This window comes from Pipistrellus hanaki (genome assembly GCF_964339955.1).
Source record: "Pipistrellus hanaki genome assembly, chromosome: 18".
NCBI classification, from domain to species: Eukaryota; Metazoa; Chordata; class Mammalia; order Chiroptera; family Vespertilionidae; genus Pipistrellus; species Pipistrellus hanaki.
This window is the reverse complement of record NC_140520.1, coordinates 5,535,391-5,556,017: the sequence shown is the minus strand read 5'-3', so window position 1 is coordinate 5,556,017 and position 20,627 is coordinate 5,535,391. Positions and strand designations below refer to the sequence as shown.

General features: G+C 47.4%; 1 protein-coding gene across 3 annotated transcripts in view; it reads right to left on the bottom strand.

The window, feature by feature from the left end:
- Positions 1–20,627, bottom strand: part of VAV3 (vav guanine nucleotide exchange factor 3) — a 143,527-nt gene that overhangs the window by 44,433 nt on the left and 78,467 nt on the right. For all 3 annotated transcript variants that reach the window (XM_084866071.1, XM_084866069.1, XM_084866070.1), the window contains exons 18-19: positions 15,409–15,434; positions 10,369–10,414 (exon numbers count right to left, since the gene is read on the bottom strand). In XM_084866071.1, coding sequence (XP_084722197.1) covers positions 10,369–10,414; positions 15,409–15,434 — 72 coding nt within the window. The remainder of the gene's footprint in view (positions 1–10,368; positions 10,415–15,408; positions 15,435–20,627) is intronic.

The following is a 20,627-nucleotide window of genomic DNA, read 5'->3' as shown; positions in this document are numbered from 1 at the left end:
AAAAAAAAAAAAGCAGTAAAATGGCCAGTAAATGGTGGTAATGAAATAACGATATGGCTGACCTAAAATTTCACCCAAACAATTCATCTGCCACATAATTCTAACTTTGAGAGGCTGAGATTTATGAAAAGAATGAAGAGTCCACAAGTTGGCACTTCCGGTTATCTTGTTACACTGATTTGTATGTCATGACGAGGTGTGGTTTTCTATCTTAATGAGAGCATTACTTCATTTATGATCATTGTCATCTTATGATAAAGGTCAGGCGACCATGTCTACCTCCATTTTGTAGGGGAGAAAACCGAGGCTATTAACTTGCCCAATTATTTATGCAGAAGCCTGGATTGAAACCCATGTCTTCTACCTTGAAGCCCACTCTGCTTTCTACCTGATTGATACCCATTTCTGTCCATGCCTGGGCTGGCCAGTCACCCTGTACCAAGTACATCATTGTATGCGATGACCACACAGGCAGGAAGTAGCTGACCTGGGTCTCCAGTTGTCTCCAGTTAGGCACTAATCTCAATGAATACATTTGCTGCAACATAGCATGCCTGGGCATTCTCAGAGCTTGTTAAATTTACATAACATTATCCCAAATCAAATAACAGCCAAATTAAAACCTTTTCAGATGAAGAGAAAAAAATAGGAAAATAAGGGAGTTTTTTGCCTTTCAGAAATGTTATTGATAAAAATTGGCAAGAGGCACGAAGTATGTTTGTTCTTGTGCTTCGATGATGATTAATGAACTCTTTTTTGGAGGCAAGATCTGCACTTGGCATTAATATCACCAACTTTTCTCATCCCAGTAGCTTCTCGTTGGGTGGGAAAGGCAGTTACATAAGGCGGTGATTAATGAGATGCCCCGAATGTTGATTTAGTCCCAGATAGAGATCTTTTTTCTCTCTCAAACCTAGCTGCTCCACCAGAATTAATTTTAGGTCACACTACAAATATGAGTAAAGTGCCAATTCAAGTTGAAAATACATCATATGCTCCATGTGAGTCCATATGCTTTTCCCCAATTTCTTCCTGTTTTGCTAGGGAAAAAAACAGCCTTGAACAGTCAGATTCCAAGAAGGTGTTGCCATTTCATTTTTTTTTTTTTTTTTTTTCAAAACCATTGGCCGGATTCTTTTCTTGGATGCTGCTTGAATTTCAAATGGAAGATACATAACTTGTAAAATATGGGATGCCCAACGCATGGCATTAGAGGTTTTAAATGGCAAATGACTTCCTCTGGGAGTTCAAGGCTATAACATTAGCACTAGAATAGCAGGTGGCGGTGGAGAAACCTATGAATATTTTCGTTCTTCATCCTTCTCATCCTAACCATGTGCTCTAAACAGGCTGGAAGGGAACTCTCAGGCTCAAGAAGGAAAGTTCTGCTCTGAATGGAAGGGATCACGAGACACGTTGGGGCCATTTAAAGCCACAGGAAGCGCCGAAACCGGTTTGGCTCAGTGGTAGAGCGTCGGTCTGCGGACTGAAAGGTCCCAGGTTCGATTCCGGACAGGGGCATGCACATTGGTTGCAGGCACATCCCCGGTAGGGGGTGTGCAAGAGGCAGCTGGTTGATGTTTCTCTCTCATCGATGTTTCTAGCTCTCTATCTCTCTCCCTTCCTCTCTGTAAAAAATCAATAAAATATATTTTTAAAATAAATAAATAAATAAAATAAAGTCACAGGAAGCTCCGACAAAACTGCTGGTATCTGGACATGGGAAGGCACGTTCCCCGGACAGATCACCAGGAGCAACGTGACAGACACCAAAGCCGTTACTATACCTGCTTGCAACTGTCTTCCCCAAGAAAGGCTATATATTAAACACCTAATTTTTTTTATTTATTTCAGAGAGAGTTAGGGAGGGGGAATAAAGATAAAAATATCCATGTGAGAGAAACATCCATTGGCCGCCTGCTGCATGCCCCCCACTGGGAATCGAGCCCACTGCCCAGGCATGTTTCCTGACCTGGAATCAAACCGGCAACCTTCTGGTGCATAGGACGCGGGTTGACGCTCAATCAACTGAGCCACACTGCCATACTGGCGGGGCGAACACCTAATGTTTTCATGGCAACATGATTAAAGCTGTAAAACGAAGAATTTTCACCCTGATTTGGAAATGAGGACATACGATACAACATCTTTTAAGTGGAAGCTAAAATGTTCTTATTTTGATTTTTAAAAATTGTTAAAACAATAGATCTTTTAAAATAAGAGGTCTAGTCTCGGCTCCAGGAGTAGTTGCATACATTAAGATGAGAAGAGATTGGTAAAATTAAGGATGATGTCTATTTGCAAGGGGAAAAGAGAGCAATGGAGATAGTTGGAATTCAAATGAATAGTCACAAAATATTTCTTCAGGAGGAAGAGTAAGTAATCTTACTCCTGGGAGAAGTCATCTTAGTTTGTCATAATTTACAAACAGGAAGGCCCGGAAATCTCAACATTAAATGCTTGTGTTTGTTTAAAACAGTATTCCCTTTCTATCTCTACAGAACATACATTGTGACATATTTTATACAAAATAACTTATGATCTGAGCCAAATATGTATGCAACAAAGCACGAAGTAAAAAGTGTGCATGGAATAGGGCTGTTAAACAACATATAAAAAGGTAAATTTACACTTTGTGGAATGTTGTACTATAAACTCTTAAAAATGCTTTGATGTCCATGTTGCAACCGCTCCCAGAATTTTAACCTACTACTTAAGTAAAAAATAAGTTAGACAGCATGGGTCAATAATATGCTACATAAGTTAAGCAATAAGACTAGGAGTCAGTAGTTGACACAATTCAGAATGGGAGAACTTTCTAAGCATAAAAGCAGGGAGAGGATGACCATATATATAAAATGCCAGTAGATGTGACTATATGCAAATTTAAAACTTTATGTAGAAACAAGTCATTAACCTGAAGTACTTTTCAACAAATATAAGGTTGACATCCTATAGAACCACTAAATCCTGAACAGAAAAAAAAAAAAATGGGTAAGGGATAAACAGATAATTTACTGAGTAATAAAACAGTCAATAGACATTAAAAGGAATCTGTATCTCTAGAAATCAAGTTCATATTATCTTATGAACTTCTATGACACCACAGGAACAGTAATATACTTCACTTATGGAATGACTTGAAGTACAAATTATACTCTCTTGGTAAGCATCTAGTAAGACAGCCTCATGCACCACTAATGGCGGGGGTGTAATTCAATGTAATATTTATAAAAGGCAATGTTGCAACATATATATATATATATATATATATATATATATATATATATATATATATATATAGAATCACGGAATTCATGTGTAGACCCAGAAATTCTACTTCTGTGACCCCATTTCATATAATAACAACCAGCTATCTGAGCAAGGCTATTCATGCGTAGAAATCCCTCAAAGTGGTCTTCATAATGATGAAAATTAGAAAGACCCCCGCCCAACAATAAAGGATGCTGAGACGGTTTCATTGTTTGTGGAAGACTTGAAGGTACCTTCGCAGAGTGGCTCAGATGACCTCTGCGGCCTCCTGGCTGACCTTGTCCTTCCTCTGGTGAAGAGGCACCTTCTGCTCATGAGCACAGAATAGGTTTTTTCTTTTTCTCTTTTTAAATATACATATATATTTTATTTCAGTGAGGAAGGGAGAGGGAGAGACAGAAACATCAATGATGAGAGAGAATCATTGGTTGGCTGCCTCCTGCCTGCTCCCTAACTGGGGATAGAGCCCACAACCCGGGCATGTGCCCTTGACTGGAATTGAACCCAGGACTCTTCAGTCTGCAGGCTAATGCTCTATCCACTGAGCCAAACTGGCTAGAGCTCAAATTTCTTGATGTGAAAGAATAAAGATCTTGGTGTGGCTGCCCCTAAATTCTCATCCGACATCACTCTCCCTCTCAAACCAGGGCCTTGTTGGGCTGCTTCCTCTGCCTGACACCGTGGTCTCCACTCATATCCTGTGGGTCCCCTGCTCACACCCTGGGTCTCAGTGTGGACGCCACCTCCAGATGCCACTTCACCAAAGGCTGTGCCCTTTGAGGCAGAGCCCCGAACGTCTTCCCTGCTCTCAGAGTTGACCTCAGCTCCGTGTCCCTGTGTGCTGTGTAAGGAAAACACATCTTTCTCCTTGTAAACTTAGCGCGCAGCCTGCAGGCTTGTCAAATGGCTGAATGAACAAATGAATAAACAAATATGCTCATGAGACAACATGAAGTGATACAAGCAGATACCACATAGAGAATACCAAGGTTTTATAAACATGTGCCTACACACACACACACACACACACACACACACACACAGTACTAGGGGGGAAATATGCAACAAAATAAAAGGGTTAAGGTGAGTGTATCAGTGATCTGATGACAGGCAAATTGTCCAGAAATCTTTTCTAGACTTCCTTATAGAGTCTGAATTTTTTTTTAGGATAACTTTTTCAAACTACAAAATTCTAACATCACTAAAGTTATTTTTAAAAAAGAAATATGTGCTGTCCTACCTTTAAACTCAGAAAAAAATGATATTTTAAAAGTTTATGTAATATCATAAATGACATGAAAAATACTCTGACGACAATTTACTGTGTTTCTGTTGCCACTCCTCTGGTTTTCCAAAAGAAAACCTTCCAAAATAATCAGAAAGCAGGTTCCCAGAACGACATGAGCACTAACATGGCTTTTTTTACTCGGTGGCACTGGAGCTCGATGCTGAGACTGCCAGGAACCATTCCCTCCATCTCAAGCCTGTTCAGCAGAGCACATTCCACTGGCTGTCACCACCCAGCGTGTCTCTGGGCCGGTGTCTACAGTTGCTTGTTTCAAACCTCTAATTAGCTGCCTCATCTTCTGCTGGGGAATCTCCTGGTGCTCAGCTTTTCCCGTCCAAATTAATTGAAATGCTGTAGCAATTTCAGATGAACATTTTCAAAATTAAGAACGCGTAAAATAAAATCGCCCATAAATCTGCTTCCTATCATCAGCCCCTAGTGAACCCTCCAAAATAGGCCAGACTCACTGTTGTTCGCACTGTACTGTACAGACAAGCTTCGGGAAATAAGCCTTCCTCTGTCCTCAGGGTGGGCACTGAGAAGGGGACTCAGAAGACCTCTCGAAGAACGAGATTCAGAGAGCCAAACACACGATGAAGTCCTGGTACTGGCCAGGGGCTGTGTGACCTTGGGTAAATCACCTCACCTCTCCGAGCTTTGGTTCTCACAACTGAAAAATAGCAGTGTCCCCTCTGAGGTTTGTAGCAGACAGACCCCAAGATAAACCCCAGCAATCTCTGCCTCCTGGCATTCAGAGCTTGTTTGATCCCCTGCCCTGAATGTGAGTGGGACCTGTGACTTGCCTCTTGTCAACAGAAAGGTGTTGGGATGTCATTCCATGAGTGTGTTGTAAAGATGTTCAGTTCCATCTAGCTAGGAGACTGTCACCTTCTTGGCTGGCACACTTTGATGAAGAAGTAGCCAGGCTGGGCAGGCCCATGTGGCTGAGAACTTAAGACAGCCCCGGGCCAACAGCGAGCTGGAACAGAGGTCACAACCCAAAAGAACCGAATCCTGCCCACAAGTATTTGCATGACTTTCAAAGTGAATCCTTCCCCGGTTGAGCCTTCGGATGAGACACGGCCCTGGCTCACACCTTCTGTGAGGTCTTGTGAGAAACCCAGGAGCAGGGTACCCAGCCATACAACGCCCAGGTTTCCGACCCACAGAAACTGGGAGATAATAAGTGTGTGCTGCCTCAAGCTGCTAAGTTTACAGTAACTTGCTACACAGTAAAAGGAAATGAACACAGAAGTGTGTACTAAGTAGTAATAAAACCATCACTCACTGTGAGCGAACTCAACCTTGTTGCTAAATGCTCTATTAACTCATTTAACCTCCACAGTGATGGGAGGGGGTATGTCTGCTACTACTGCTCTCATTTCAGAGATGATAGAGCAAGAGATTATACATCTTGGAAGTGGAGAGGCAGGGCACGAACCCCGATCCCCCCACTACATAGCCTTCGGCGACCCCACTGCACAGGGCTGCCTCTGAGGTTAAAAGGGTCCCCTATCGGTGCAAGTACCTGACACAGACCCAAAAATCCAAGAGAGCTTCCCTTCTCTCCCTCTCCTCGTTACTCCTTTCCTGACACAGAGGCAGGTTGTGGCTTAAACTTGATGCCTCAAGGGCTGCCTTCCCTCATTTGCCCACATTCTCGCCCTGACACTTCCAGCAAGGGGGGAGGGGAGGGGAGCACCTTTCTCCCCATTTCCTTCCACCAAACATGCAGCCGGCTCCTGTTCCCTCAATTCTCTAATCGGATGGACGATCTACACCAGCATGGGAGTGGGCAACAGTGGGATGCATCCCCTCCTCCTAGAAACACAGCGCCTGTCCCAGCCAACGGACTCCAAATGGGTCCTTGGCGGGGTTCCGGGAGCAGGCCCTGCGGCCGAGGCGCGGACACGGGGATGCCTTCGGTGGGAAACAGTCTCCGTCATGCGATGATCGAGTAAGATCTCCGCAGTGTTTCACACAGAACCCACTTCTGGGTCAGCTGTGCGCCCCTCACGCGTCCCATGCGCAGGCTCCCTGCCTGACAGAGGCGGCCGCCTGTGCAGATGGCTCTGCTGAGACACATCAGATCTCTGTGAACGAGACCGTGTTTCCAAGCCAGTAGCCTCACAATCAAGATGAACCCCAAGAAAGAGCACTTATCAATGTAACCATTATCTGTCCGTTTGCTGTTCAAGGTTATCCCCAATCTGATGCATAGCCTACGATCAGAAGGAGATGAGGGACCTGCACACTTATTTCTTCTGCTTCATCTCATCTCCAGGAAGCCCAACGCAGAACAATGGCTGGCATTTTTTAAACGCTAGTGACCGTGGACTAGAATGCAAGATGCTATGCGTCCTGCAAATATAAGGTAATTTTGCAAACGTCTAAAGGCATGGATTTCATTAAAAGAACACATTTCCTGGTATACAGATGTGCCACAAGCAAACTCAATCTTGCATCTCCTACACTTAGACAGAAGGACATTTTTAAAGCTCAGTTAAAATTTAATTGGCCGCTCTGACCTTGAGTGCCACTTTAGGTGAAAAATATCATACCGGTGCTCAGACTTCCTTGAGATTTATGATCTCATGTTCTTGAAAAAGGCCCAGCACCTCCGTGTTCCTGAAATAATTGATCTGTCTCTTCTAAGTGGTATTTTCCTGAATCTAACATCTGATGTCTCAGGAAGAAAAGTACAAACTGATGAAAATACCTCGCTATATTTAAAAAATCCAAAAGAGCGACCAGCATTTGCATCTACCACATTATTACATTTACAAGAAAACAGCCAAGATCATAAACTGGTAAACGTCTTAGCACAGAAGACAAGGAAATGGAAACCAAACTGCAAAACCACTGGCAAATATTGTTTATAATGATTAACCACCATTATTAATAAAGAGCAAATGTTGTAAATGTGCTAACGAGACACACTGCAAATCTACAATTCATATCTTTCTTGGTTTGAAAAGAACTCCACAGGCACTGTCTAACTTTTCGAACTGAGCAGTTTTCCTTTCTTCTTTATTGCAATCACAAACACCACTAACTTCACCCAAAACTCCGGGCCAATAATGTTACTGGTTCCTCTACTCAAAGAAAAGCAAAATGCCACAGAGGCCATGAGACAAGCAGAGAGGAAGGGCCTATCTGAAAATGGCTGTGATTGTGTAACTTCGAGCTTCCATGGAAATGCAGCATGGAATGCTGGGTCTGTTTGAAAAGAAATAACTGGCAAGTGTTACTGGTTCCCCTACACGTGACGGAGTGTCCAGTATGAAATAACATGCTCTACCTCAAAGCACCTATAAGAATCGTCACCTCTTAGCACTGACTGCATAGGCGGCACTGTTGCCAGTACTTTCACGTACTAGCTCCTGTCATGCTCGCAACAGCTCTGTAAGGAAGGTTCTGTCATTAGTCTCCTTTGACAAAGGAGGGAGCTACAGCAGAGAGATGACACAAGTTGCCGAAGGTCAACTGCAATCAACAGCTAGGGTGGGTCGCCGGCCCAGGCAATGTGGCTCGGAGCCAGGCTTCCTACAACTGGATTATTCCATGTTGCCCAAGAGCCAAGGCATGCAGAACGATTCTACTCCCTCCTCCGCCCAGTGGGGAATATGTATTAGGCACCTCCTACACAACGAGTTCTTGTCCACACAAAAGGTCCCCAGAGAAGACCCGCCATTTACCTTTGAAACGGCCCTGAAACCGATCTGGTGCAGTGGTTCCATCTGAGCCCCAACCTGTCTCATCACTCTTTTCTACAACACCCCCCATGAGGCCCCAGCGTGCAGTCTGGCTATTCGCTCTTGGAGAAGACCACAGAATTAGCTGAAGATAGCTTAAAGGAACGTCCAGGAAAGGCTGGCACAGAAAAGAATGCCCTTGGTTTGCCGGTCCCTCGTTTAGACATCTCGGGAGTCACAGCGGAAGGGATGCCAAACAGCAGTCACGTGGTGACTGACGCAGAGCAAGGCCGTTAGCGAGCAGGGTTAGCTCTGAACAAGGCTTTGCAACTTGCGACAGAAAGAAGCAAAGACAGCAAAGACTCTAGCACACACATTCAAGGCTGATGTCAGAAGCCACCTTCGGGGAGAAGTAGCTGCCATCACATTAGGAGCTGTAACGCAAAAGGCCATCGACGACTTGCTCTTTTTAAAAAAGTCAAACAATGAGAAAACACTCATATATTTATAACACCTACTGGAAAGATCTCAGATAGACAGACAGACATATAGATATATAAAATTACAAGCATAACATATAATACTACGTCTTTTGTATTTCTAAGTCTAATCTTCATCAAGTCTTTGATCTTCGGACAAATTTTTGGACAAACAGGAATAACTGAAGAGTGATAACCTCTACGAAGCCATCACCTTTAGAAAAGAGGAGGATAAACTATTTCATGATGAGTCCACTTTGTCATATTTATCATCTGTGAATTCACTTTAGACATCCCTTTAAGTCATCTAAGCCTTAAAATTTAGGGATCCTAAAATTTGGGGCTATACATTGTTCATAGTCAAACATATTCTTACAAATAGAATAAACAAACAAAAAATGCATTTCTCTGTGGAGGAGAGGGGTAGACTAAATGAAAAATCCAGAAGAGAAAATATTTTTAAAATAACATTTATAAAGGTTAATTTTTTGAAACATTTTTCAATTCACACAAAATAAGGAAAATATTCTGCTCACAGTCATACGCTCCTCCTAAACAGAAGTAACCTGGACATATGACTGCAGAATCCTCTGGAAAGGGTAGTAACATCCTGAGAAAGTTAGAACTATTCAGAGTCCACCAGAACTCCTATTTTTTTTTTTAATGGCCTCAATTGTGTTCTGAGGTTAAACTGACTGGAACGGATCTCGGCAAGTCCATGAGGCAATTTCTAACTGGAGGCAACAAAGCCCCATAAATCCTTTCACACAGCTCACAAGCTGGCGTGGCTGCTACGGGTGTGGCTGCAGTTAAAAGTTAGAAAGCTTTGAAAACTAAACTCGACAACGAGGTGAACACTGGTGATGAGGCGAAAACCAAACCCATGATCCGGATTCTATCCCAGCGAGACTCTCCTTTCATGTCCCACCTGGTTCATTACCAAGTTCATGGAGTTGGGATCCTTGAGCCACGAACGTCTTTCCCCCACAACACACTGTGGCCACGTGGGTAGCTGATCTCGGGAAAGTAAACCGTGGAAGGCGTTGCTTAATGGACGGTGAAGTAATTGCCCTACAATAATGACGGGGCCGACCTCACCACGTGACATGGAAAACAACCGCGTGTTCCCTGCAGCCAGAGTCCTTCCGTTCTCTCTTCATTTGGAAACGAGTTAACACGCAGGACGAAGGAAAGCATGTTTCCAAACCGGAAGGGTACCGGAGCTCTCCATTTTATGAGCCCTCCATCCCAGTAGAGAATGCTCATTTTTAAGCCCGTTTGCTGGTTGGTTTTCTTCCCTGATTGGGGCGGGGGGCGGGGGTGTGGGTAAGGGAGGGGGTTCTGGATACACTGGCATTAACCAGGCCCCCTGAGGCTGATCAGTAAAGCAAATAACTGGCTCAGGTGCTGATTGGGAAAAGAGTGTTCCTGAAGGTTACTCACCACGGGACCCTGGCCGAGGTGGCACCATCGGGTGAATGATTGGCACATGAAATGCTGACTCCTGGTCACACATTACATACCAACCTGCGGGGACCAGAGGCCAACGCACCGCCTGACTTTCTGTCACCACCCCCAGAGATGCTGCTAGTCACTTGCTACGTCACCATCAGACACGTGCACCCAAACGCACCTGGGTCCACCTGCCGGGAGTTTCTTCGCAGCCCATTGGTCCGTTTCTGTCAGAAAGACAAAACAAAGAGTTGGTGTTAGTGAAGCGCACTCCTCTGAGAAGGATCTAATAGAACGTGAAGCCTTAAAAAGTAAATTGCTCAAAATCAATACAAGGGTTACATTGCATTTCAATGATGGATATCTATGGGTTTGTTATCCTACTATCTCAAACGTATGTTTAAAATGTTTAATCAAAAAAATTTAACTGAATAAATTGGTTTTTAAAGTGTATTACTTTCTGACACTTTGGAAAGCCAATGAATGGTGTCCTTGTTCCAGGAAAGGGTGTGACTAAATTGAATGCACACATTGGGTTCTAAAGCTTGTTTTTATAGTTTAACCTTTTTGTTTCTCCAAGGTTTCCACCTGAACACCCCTCCACTGGCTTTGTTAATACTTGTAAGACTGGGGGAAAGAAAGATGCTTCCATTTGCCACCTCTGGGTGTGAGTGCTCATTTTTCTGAAGTCAGAATGGCTACAGGAGTGATGAGCGCGAAGCCTAGGCAGCCCAGCGTGGTCGGAACATGCTCCCAGCAAAAAATGTGAACCCCAAAACACTAACTCGGCGATTTCTGAGGCCCGACAGACCAGCACCTGGAGAAGATATAGCTCCAAAGACCGCACGTGCAGATCTTAGCAAACACTTAAATGAGGATGGTATTTTAACTGAGGGTCAGCTATATCTTAATTCTTCAAGAAACAAAACAGGCATGCAGCCTGTGAACAGTAAAAGCCCATTTTGATGAGAGAAAAGGAATCCATAAGAAAAACTGTGCATTGCAAAGATTACAGATGAGATGCAAAAAGGAAGGTTTGAAAGCTTTGAAAATGCACAGGAACAAATTCGATTCCATATTGAACTTGTTCCTACCTAATAACCATGGTAACCCCTCGGATTAAAAAGGACTCGGTTTCGCTGTGTATTACACATCTGGGTGAAAGGCTGGGCCTATAACGGCCACGTCCTTCGACTTTCAAGCTGCAGTTCTTCCCCCGTGTGCTGGGGACTGTACCTGTGTAGACTGTGCTCCATTCGGGGCGCACCCAGCTTTGCTCAGCACACACTAGCCATGGGTTTCTCCTTGGGTTCCTCCTGTTGTTTCCTTTCATGAATTAAATGGGGAAAATGGGCCCCCACAGATGCCAGGGGGGCCTCCACGCCATGGTAAGCAGACGTTCAGGGTTCTCAGGGGAAAGCCGATTGGAGAAATCTATTACATATAACTTTTTCAAAAGGAATTTGTGAAAAGGCTCATGGGAATCATGACCATCAGCACTGAAGCCCAGGCCAATGAGACGGATATCTGTACTGGACAGACGAGTCAGGGAGAGAGACGCTGGGAGCAGTGTAGTCCCAGCCATCTGGTCAACCAGGCACAGAGGAGAAGCTTGGTGAGTCACAGATTCACATGCAATCATTTGGAAGAAAGCTGCTTTCAAAAAGAAAGACACTTCTCTGCCTGAAATTTTATGTTAAACATTTTGGAGTTCTCTCTGTAAGTGAGCTCAACTGACAATATTTTCTATATAATGGTGGATATTTCGTTGTTAGTTATAATGATGGATATTTTGTTGGCAGTGACTTCCTGCATAGTCCTCCTCCTTCTTCATGCAGAACAGGAGCTGTCTTCCTACTGCTCTCACACCATCTACTCTCAAAGGGCTTGGAAGACAAAAAAAGAATTCAACCTTTGTGCCTTCCTTCTAGAATCCCTAAACCAGTACTATTGAAAAACTATCCACTTAGAATGTGAAAAAGAACATTCGATTTCAAGAGTAACTCCACGTTACCTTAGAAATTAGGATGGAAATTTGGAACACAGGGCAATTTTTAAGAGTATGAATTGTAGAATCAGACTGCCCAAGTTCAAATTCAGACCACCAGGCACCCGTTAGATCATGAGTTAGTTAAAGTCTTGGTGCCTGTCTGGATCCCTAATCTCCAAAGGAGATTGCACCTCCATGGGGGGTAATAATAGTGCCTGCTTCATAGCATGTGTGGTGAAAATTAAGTGAGTTAATTTATGTTAAGTGCTTGGAACAGTTCCTGACACATAGCAAGGATTATTAAGTGAGAGCTTATTATTATTATTATTATTATTGTCCTTATTAACTTAATGATGTTTGGAATGTTTAAATTCATATAAAGGACACATTCTTCTGCTAAAGTTACTGCCCTACTGCTTAGGTTTTAGGTTCTTCTTCCAGAAAATCACTGAAAAACCAGTGACCTTGAGAACAGAAACTTCTCTACAGCGAGAGTGGGAAATGGAACAGATCTGGCCAATTTAAAAAAAAAGAGGAAATTTCAGCTCAGAATAAGTGCATTTAGAGAGGCTGAAATTTATTATACTTGAAAAGCACCTAAAAAGTCTTTTGTTGGGAAATGTTTAGCAGAGCATATGTAAGCACACTCCACTTCCCTGCATGCATTCTTAAAAGCCTGGCACTGCACTCGCGTTGACCTTGTCCCCAGCAGGGCCTGGTGGGCTCGGAGCTCGGTAAGGCCCCAGGGGATCAGGAGGGGGCCGCCTTCAGAGCCTCCTCCATCCCCTTCCATCTACCTGGGAGGGGCGGGGGAGATACAACCACCAAAGAACCTCCTTTTATTTCTTGATGCATCACCTTTTACCTTGTCTCTCTCTCTAAAGAAATATTTTGATCCTCTAAGACTCTCTCTTCTTGCCTCTTTTTGGACACACCTAATTCTGTTGGTTTTACCAACAAAACAAGCACGGGTTCATTTGCTCTAAGGAACTGGCTTTGGTTCCGCCCTCAGTGTTGAAGGTAATGAGGGAACAGATTGAAAGCAGGTGAGTGTGAAGCAGGTATGCAATGATGGCCTCGCTTCCTGGGGCTGAGGTGGCCTCTGGAGCCCATGCTGGAATGAAACGTGAGGTGCATGTCCCAGGGGAGGCTGAGGAGGCCCAGGGGGCCTGTGGCTACTGGAACCCAGCCCACCTTGACAAAGAGGGAGAACATGAACAGTAAACAGTGTGATCGTGGCTCTGGAAAGGGAAACCACATAGGACTACAAGCAGGTCCATGGAGGGAAAGGAGAACTTCATGAGGGGGGAAGCAATAAGCGCCCCAGAGCTCACAGAGGCCTTCACCCTTCCGTTCAGGGAAGACTCCCGGACATCACAGCAGCAGCAGTTGGTGGAGGGAGAGGGGGGGCGGGGAGGACGGAGTGAAAGACACTTCCTACCATCCAATTCTCCCTTAAATCGAGCTCAAGTTCCCGGAGAAATGAGCCAGTATAAGAGCTTGCTGTAATTACCCATCCAAAGTAGAGATGGGACTAGCATATTCACACAGGAAATAAAAATTGCACGTATTATATTCAAAAGTTAATAGGCAAGTTGCCAAAACCCCGACGCCACATTTTCAAAAACTCAACATGAACATGAATTCCTTTCAGGATAGCCTCATGTGTAACTTTTAAGAACACACACACACATACACACACCAAAAACAAACAAACAAACAAATGCCCAGAGAGAGCTGTTTAGCAGCCTGTGAAAACTATGAACCACTTCTCCTCTTCCTTTCTTGGCATAACTTGAATCAAATCAAGTGGAATGACCTTCCCAGAGAAAGAAAAGTAACGTCTGTATCCCACAGGATCGAGGTAAAGTAGCCCTGAGATGAAGCCCAGGGTCTGCAAGGTTTCAAAACCTGTACTGACAGCCTTGGCACCAGCCTGCAAGGGGGAGAGGGGGCGGCTCTCCTAGGTCTGCATGGCGCCTCTGGAGCAATCCTCACGGTCCTGATGGCAATCTCGCCTGTCAGGCTAAACACTAAATTCCTCAGTAACTCGTTTTCCCTGGGGCACCCCATGTGGCCCATGTCAGAACCAGTATTATCTTGTTCAACCCATCCCCTCGATCTAGAGTCTAAAATACCGTGTGAACATGGAAGAGGCACACCTGAACGTCCACGTCACACTCTTGTTATCCTGGATGAAAAAAAGGTCGAGCTTTTGCAAAACAAGAAAAGCAGAAAATAGCTTACCTCCTATGGATATCTTGCGGTGCTTTTCATTATTTTTACCAACCATATGAACACCAGCCTATTAAATGCATATGACTATGACAGCACTCTTAATGAGATGCAACTGTGTTAAAATAACCTGGCATGGCATGTTTCTGTCATTCTTTTATTCTGAAGTTCTCCGATCATGTATTTCAGGTTCACATCCCCTCACACACAGTTCCTATTTAATTTCCTTTGCTAGGACCTTATTTGGGGGAGGTCAGGTAAGAAATGGGGTTACTTTGGGTTGAAGGCCACGGCCATGGCTGCCTGGAACTGGCCATGTTTTTCAATCTTTCTTTTTTCTCTTTTTTTTTTTTTAATGGCTTCATTCCAAGGGGTGACAGGGATCACAGTGCTAAGCCATCCAACGTGAGGTTGCATTAAACCCAAAGGAAACGGTTCCTAGATCTTGACTGGATCCATATGAACCATGTCTGTGTTCCAATGTACAAGCACATTCCTAGTGGCCAACGCTGGAACCTCCATGCCAGGGAACACCCGGCAGCCACAGGCTGTGTGACAGCGACAGGCCCAGCCTCCCGGTAGGAGGCCACCTTCCTTCTGTACAGACAGGGCCAGCCTCCTCCTGCCAAGGCAATGCCTCCAGGGGCACTGCCTGTCCTAAACCTCCGGGTCTGTGGCATTCCATGGCAGGGGAATGCACCCACCCATTAATGCCACAGCATTGAAATTCACCTGGACCAGTAAGATTCTGCAAGTTCCAGTTCACACCAGACTTAAGCTAACCATCCACATTTTCCCTCCAGCGAGACCTCCCGCGGGTGACTGTGAACGCACCTCTGACTGAACCCCGAGTTTCGCTCACACGCTCTGGCTTGCTCCCTGGCTGTTTCCTTCCACTCTCAGAGGCACACGTAACAGGCCAAAAGCTCACCGCGCCTGTTAGCAAGCGACCCCACATGCAAACGTGACCTGGGAAGGCGGAAAGGTTCCTCTTACCTCCGGCGCCTTGAGCGTCCCGGGTTCTGAAAGAAAGGTAAAGATGGGCATTGTCAGTGCACAGTGTCCGTGTGGTCAGCAGCCTCCGCGGGCCGTGTGCAGCCGGTCACACGCTCGGCTCCGCAGCCCTGCCCGGGACCTGCAATCACTCTCCAGGGTCCCTCGGGCTGGGCTGGGGATTGTTTTGCAACACCGGTGCCCCGGCCCTATTGGCTGCCGGGAGGGTGACTCATTAAGCATGGCTTTTTCAACTGCTTGTGGAGCAATGTCAGTCCAGCCCCATAAAGCTCCTGGAAGCGGCGGCTCACACTAAATTTACGTGCAGAGAGAAAGCGGGGTGGGAACTTTCAACACGCCTGGTTTTAAGAACCTCCACACACCAAGTGACAAAGGCGCTATGCTATTTGCAAGCATTGCACACTGAGCACAGGACAATGCTGAGTGTCATTCTTTTTTGCATTAAGTGGCTGCAACACGTACTTTTAATTTCAAGGGGGTGGGGAACGCATTTCGCTTTAAAGAGGGAAATAAAAAAATTAAAAAGCAGAGGGCTGGATTCCGATCGGCTTGTCCTCCCCCCCGCAGGGGACCTGTCTATGTATAAAACCATGACGTCCGCTCCATGCTAGTTCCTGAAAACGCAGGTACGCAGGGCCCGGGCTTCAGGTGAGCGGAGAGCAGAGGAAAGCAGAGGGCCCCCTGGAATGAGAGACCCGGCTGCACAGGGAGGCCCGTGGGGCTGTTTGCTCCTTCCCCCACCCCCAGGGCCGCCCGGGCAGGCCCCAACGCCTCTGCTGCAAAGGCAGACACCTCGCCGTCCTCGTCTCTGCCTGAGCTTTTCCCACCCGACAGGATCCTCTAAAGGAGGACTGGGAAGAGAAAAAGACACCGAGGGGGAAGCCAGGGCGAAGGGGAAAGCCCCAATGGGAGCTCTGCAGGCCGGGGAGCCCCCGGAGCAGAGGTCAGGGGTGCCCCGTCCTTCAGAGCCCGCCCGGCGGCCACAGGTGTGCACACAGAGTGACCGCCTGGGGCAGGGAGCCGGAGTTTTGCTCCGGTTTTGTTTTCATTTGAAGGACTGGCTGCTCCTGATTCATGGAAAGAAAACCCACAGGCGAAAAGTCACCTTTCTGAGACAAGCTGCGTCTGCATTCCTGGACCTGCTTTCCAGCCCATCACCCCGGCTTCACGGGCAGCGGTCAGGGGAGCGGGGGGAGGCCTCTGCCCGGGGTTCCTGGGCGGGAAGCGACTCCACTCCTCATCCTCCCTCTAGACTAGGGGTGTCGAACTCAATCAGAGAAGGGGCCAAAATCTAAAATCCAGCATAAATCGCGGGCCGAATGGTTTACTGAACAGTCATAAACTGACAATGTCATAAACTGACAGCGGAGTGCAGTGATGACAGCGCGGTGCGGGCAACATTGCAAGGCCTGGTGGGCTGGATTTGGCCCGCGGGCCGTGTGTTTGACACATGTGCTCTAGACACAGGCCGGCTGCAGGGGGCGGGCCGGGAGAGGCTGGCTGGGGAGAGGGTCTGGGCCCAGGGCGAGGTGACCTTGGGTCCTCACAGCAGTCATAATACCTGCCTCACTGGTTCGACCAAAAAGCCCCATCTGCCCAGACAGCTCTGAGCTCCTTTCCCCTCTGACCAGGGAGGCAGAGCAAGCCAGCGGGAGGGGAGTCCAAGGCTGCCTGCCCCGGAGACTGAGCAGAGCTCCATACTCCCAGACGACCTCTGCCATCGGAAAACACACACACACACACACACACACACACACACACCCCGGGCCTGCTCCCACAGAAGCATGCGCCTTCACGTCCATCCCAGAGGAGCCTTTTGCTCCTGGCTCTGCTCAGAGGTGTTCTCATGTCGTGGGGAAGCAGGTCCTTTACAATGTGCATTAAATGTACCTGTATGTCAAAACCGGTGTGGCTCAGTGGATAGAGCATCGGCCTACGGACTGAAAGGTCCCGGGTTCGATTCCGGTCAAGGTCATGTACCTTGGTTGCGGGCACATCCCCAGTAGGGGGTGTGCCGGAGGCAGCTGATCAATGCTTCTCTCTCATCAATGTTTCTAACTCTCTATTCCTCTCTCTTCCTTTCTGTAAAAAATCAATAAACTATATATAATTTTTAAATGCACCTGTAAAACCCACCACATCCCGGCGGGCATCTAGGAGCGCCTCAGGAAGAGACCATGGTCTCCCAGGTGGGCAGGCTGCTGTGTGTGCACCTCTTTACCCTGAAAATGGGTCCAGGAAAAAGACCCTCATTTAAGCTCTCTGCATCCTGGCCAGTCGCCTGCATGAGGGAGCCTCTCACGGAAGTCAAGAGGGTGTGAGGCATGGCTGGCATGGCTCTGTGGTTGAGCCTTCACCCATAAACCAGGAGGTCACGGTGTGACTGCCTATTCAGGGCACATGCCCGAGTTGAGGGCTCGATCCCCAGTGTGTGGGGTGTGCTGGAGGCAGCTGATCCATGATTCTCATCCTGGATGTTTCTATCCTTGTCTTCCTTCCTCTCTTTGAAATAAAAGTGAAGAAAAAGGGTGTGGGGTCCAGGCAGCCACAAGTGGGGACAGAACGGACTCGGGGAGCCACCCCACACACCGCTCCTCCCTCACTCCTCCCGCTTCCTGCTGCCCCCACTTCGAGGACCCGCTTTCCTTATCATCCTCACGGGATGCGCTAGGCACTGCTCTCCTCGGGCCTCCGCGTGTGACCCGCAGAGGAAAATGGAAGAGGGGCTCTGGCTGGGTGCCAGGCCAAGGCCAGGGCCAGGGTCCTGCACTGGGGCTGACCCTGGCCCTGGCCGCCACTCCCCGTCCTCACAGCCCCCACCCTCCCCTGCACTCTGCCCCCCGAGAAAGAGGCCCATTCCCGACCCCCCCACCCCAGGCCCTGGCAGGAGGCCGCTCACACTCTGACCTGCGCAGGCCGCGAGGATCACGTAAACAATGGCTCTTGGGAGTCAGACCTTTTACTCATCATTTCGTGGGAGGGTTCTGTGCATTTTCTGAGAGCAGGGCCAAAGCCAACAGGCTGGAAATGACTCTTAGAATCTGTTCTGGGTTCACAAGTTCTCAGCGAGGACCCTGTACTGACACATTTCTAATGATTGAGCAGATTGACTCATTCACAGGCAGAAGCTAAATCCTGACCACCGCATCGATGCAACGGCGTGTTAACTTCGACTAAAATAACAGGGAGGAGAGGGGGGGGCCCAGCGGCAAGGCTGGTCCCGGGTCCAAGTGCCCGCTGGCCGGGAAGCCAGGGAAGGAGCTCCCGGATGAGGTGCTAGGGAGACGCGGCTCCGCTCTCTGGCCTGCCATGCCGTCCTTTACCTCCTGCCATGCACCCAAATGCCAACACGGGCGCCGAGACCCCTACATGGCTCTGGGGCACGGTCCCACGTCAGGCCCAACACCCCGAGCGAGGGCCGATCATCACTGAGTCTACCTCCGGCTTGCTGGGATGGCTGCTGGGTGAGATCTGAAGACACGGCCCCCTGTCTCTTTCTCCTGGGAGCTGCCTTAGGATAACAAGTCAATTCTTCAACGTTGTCCAAAAGTCTTTCATCCTCAACCCGCCTTTCCCCTGCAGCCTACTTCCCGGGCTCCTGTTGATCAAACTGTAAAATGTTCTTGGCCTTTCAAGCACCTTTCCAGGTGGTGACTCACGGGCCCGAGGGGGGTTCAGACCTCTGGTTCTCTCATCAGGCCCCAACTAGCTCGTGCGGCTCAGAGCCAGGGTGCGGCTGAGGGCGGGGCGAGCGGGGCTCCAGCCTGCAGCCAGCCCGGGGCGCCGTGGGCAGGTGTGAGAGAGAAATGGTTTCCACCGAGGCTGTGCACTCACGTCCCATGATTCATTTGCTTAAACAAAAATCTGGCCCTATTATAGGTGTCCATCCCATACGAGTGGCTCCCGGTGTGAGTCTTACAATGCAATCTGCTTGGTCTCTCGTCTGAAGTTCTATCAATATTTCTTAAAACCAAGCAAATCAACACCCAGTACTATCACTGGTCTCCAAAGCGGGCACAGACAAGTCATTACTAGTGGCTAAACAGGCCATTTCTGTGCAGCAGTAACTCGAGAAGACAGTGGGGGCTGTACCAGTTCTGGAGGAAGTTGTGTGGCTCCTGTGCTCACCACTCAGATCTACCGCAAAATCTTGGAAAACAATAAGCAATACTTGGCAAGAGGCTTTGAGTTCAAGTCTTTTCCGGACCCTAAGAGGAATCCAACCATGTAACAGAACCCAGTTCCCTTTAATAATGATCACTGTATCATGCCACTGACCCAAACGGGCAAATGGAAGTGCTGGCAGACACCTCCAAGTCCCTGCGCGTTGACCGCTGAGGTTGCCATGGCGAGCGGGAGGTGTCCGCTCAAGTTCAGTGACACAGAGGGTCGGGTGAGACTGCCTGCTCGTTACACCCGTGTGAGGTTCCAGATGTGAAGACACAAACTGACCCCCAACCTTCCAATCTGTTTCCAAGCTGCGCAGTGGGTCTTATAAACAGCCAGCCTTTATCAAAAAGCCTTTCCCATAATTCCCTTGTACTGGAGCTCGTAATCTGTCGAAGTGGAATATTCATGAGAACGCATTCCTTCCTTCACTCAGAAATGCGGGGCATTTTTTGCCAAGTAATTATTACTTCAAGGATGAATGAAGACTGGGTAGATTTAAGGGATTCGGAGCATGAAGTATGAAGGGTTTCTGAGCCCTGGGAAGACTTAACATCCAGAGAAGGCTTAACGTCCACAAAAACAGGTGACTCAGCTACTTCCAATGCTGGAAGGTTGGTACTGAGCCACATCCAACAGATGAAGGATTGCGTGGGGCGGAAACATTTCTATTGGGGGGAAAAGGACCAACTACTTGGTCTTACGCATCCTGTCTTTGGACCTGGTGCTAAGTGAGAGATACACATGAGGAACACACTCCAGTAGTGAAGGAGCATATAATCGACCAGAGGAAATGAAAAGCGTCAGAGAGGAGGGCTCACCACACACAGGCCGTGAGTTCCACCACAATGCCCAGCGGCCCTTGTCATTCAGTTGAGGTCACATGACCAGTTTTACCCAATGGGCTGTGAGCAAACAAAATGGCATTGCTCACTTAACAATCCCTGAGGCTTAAGAGCAGCAACCCTGGAGGCCGAATGTGGAAGAGGCAGAGCCACAAGAGGGAACTGGTGTGGATCCTGAGCCATGAGCTA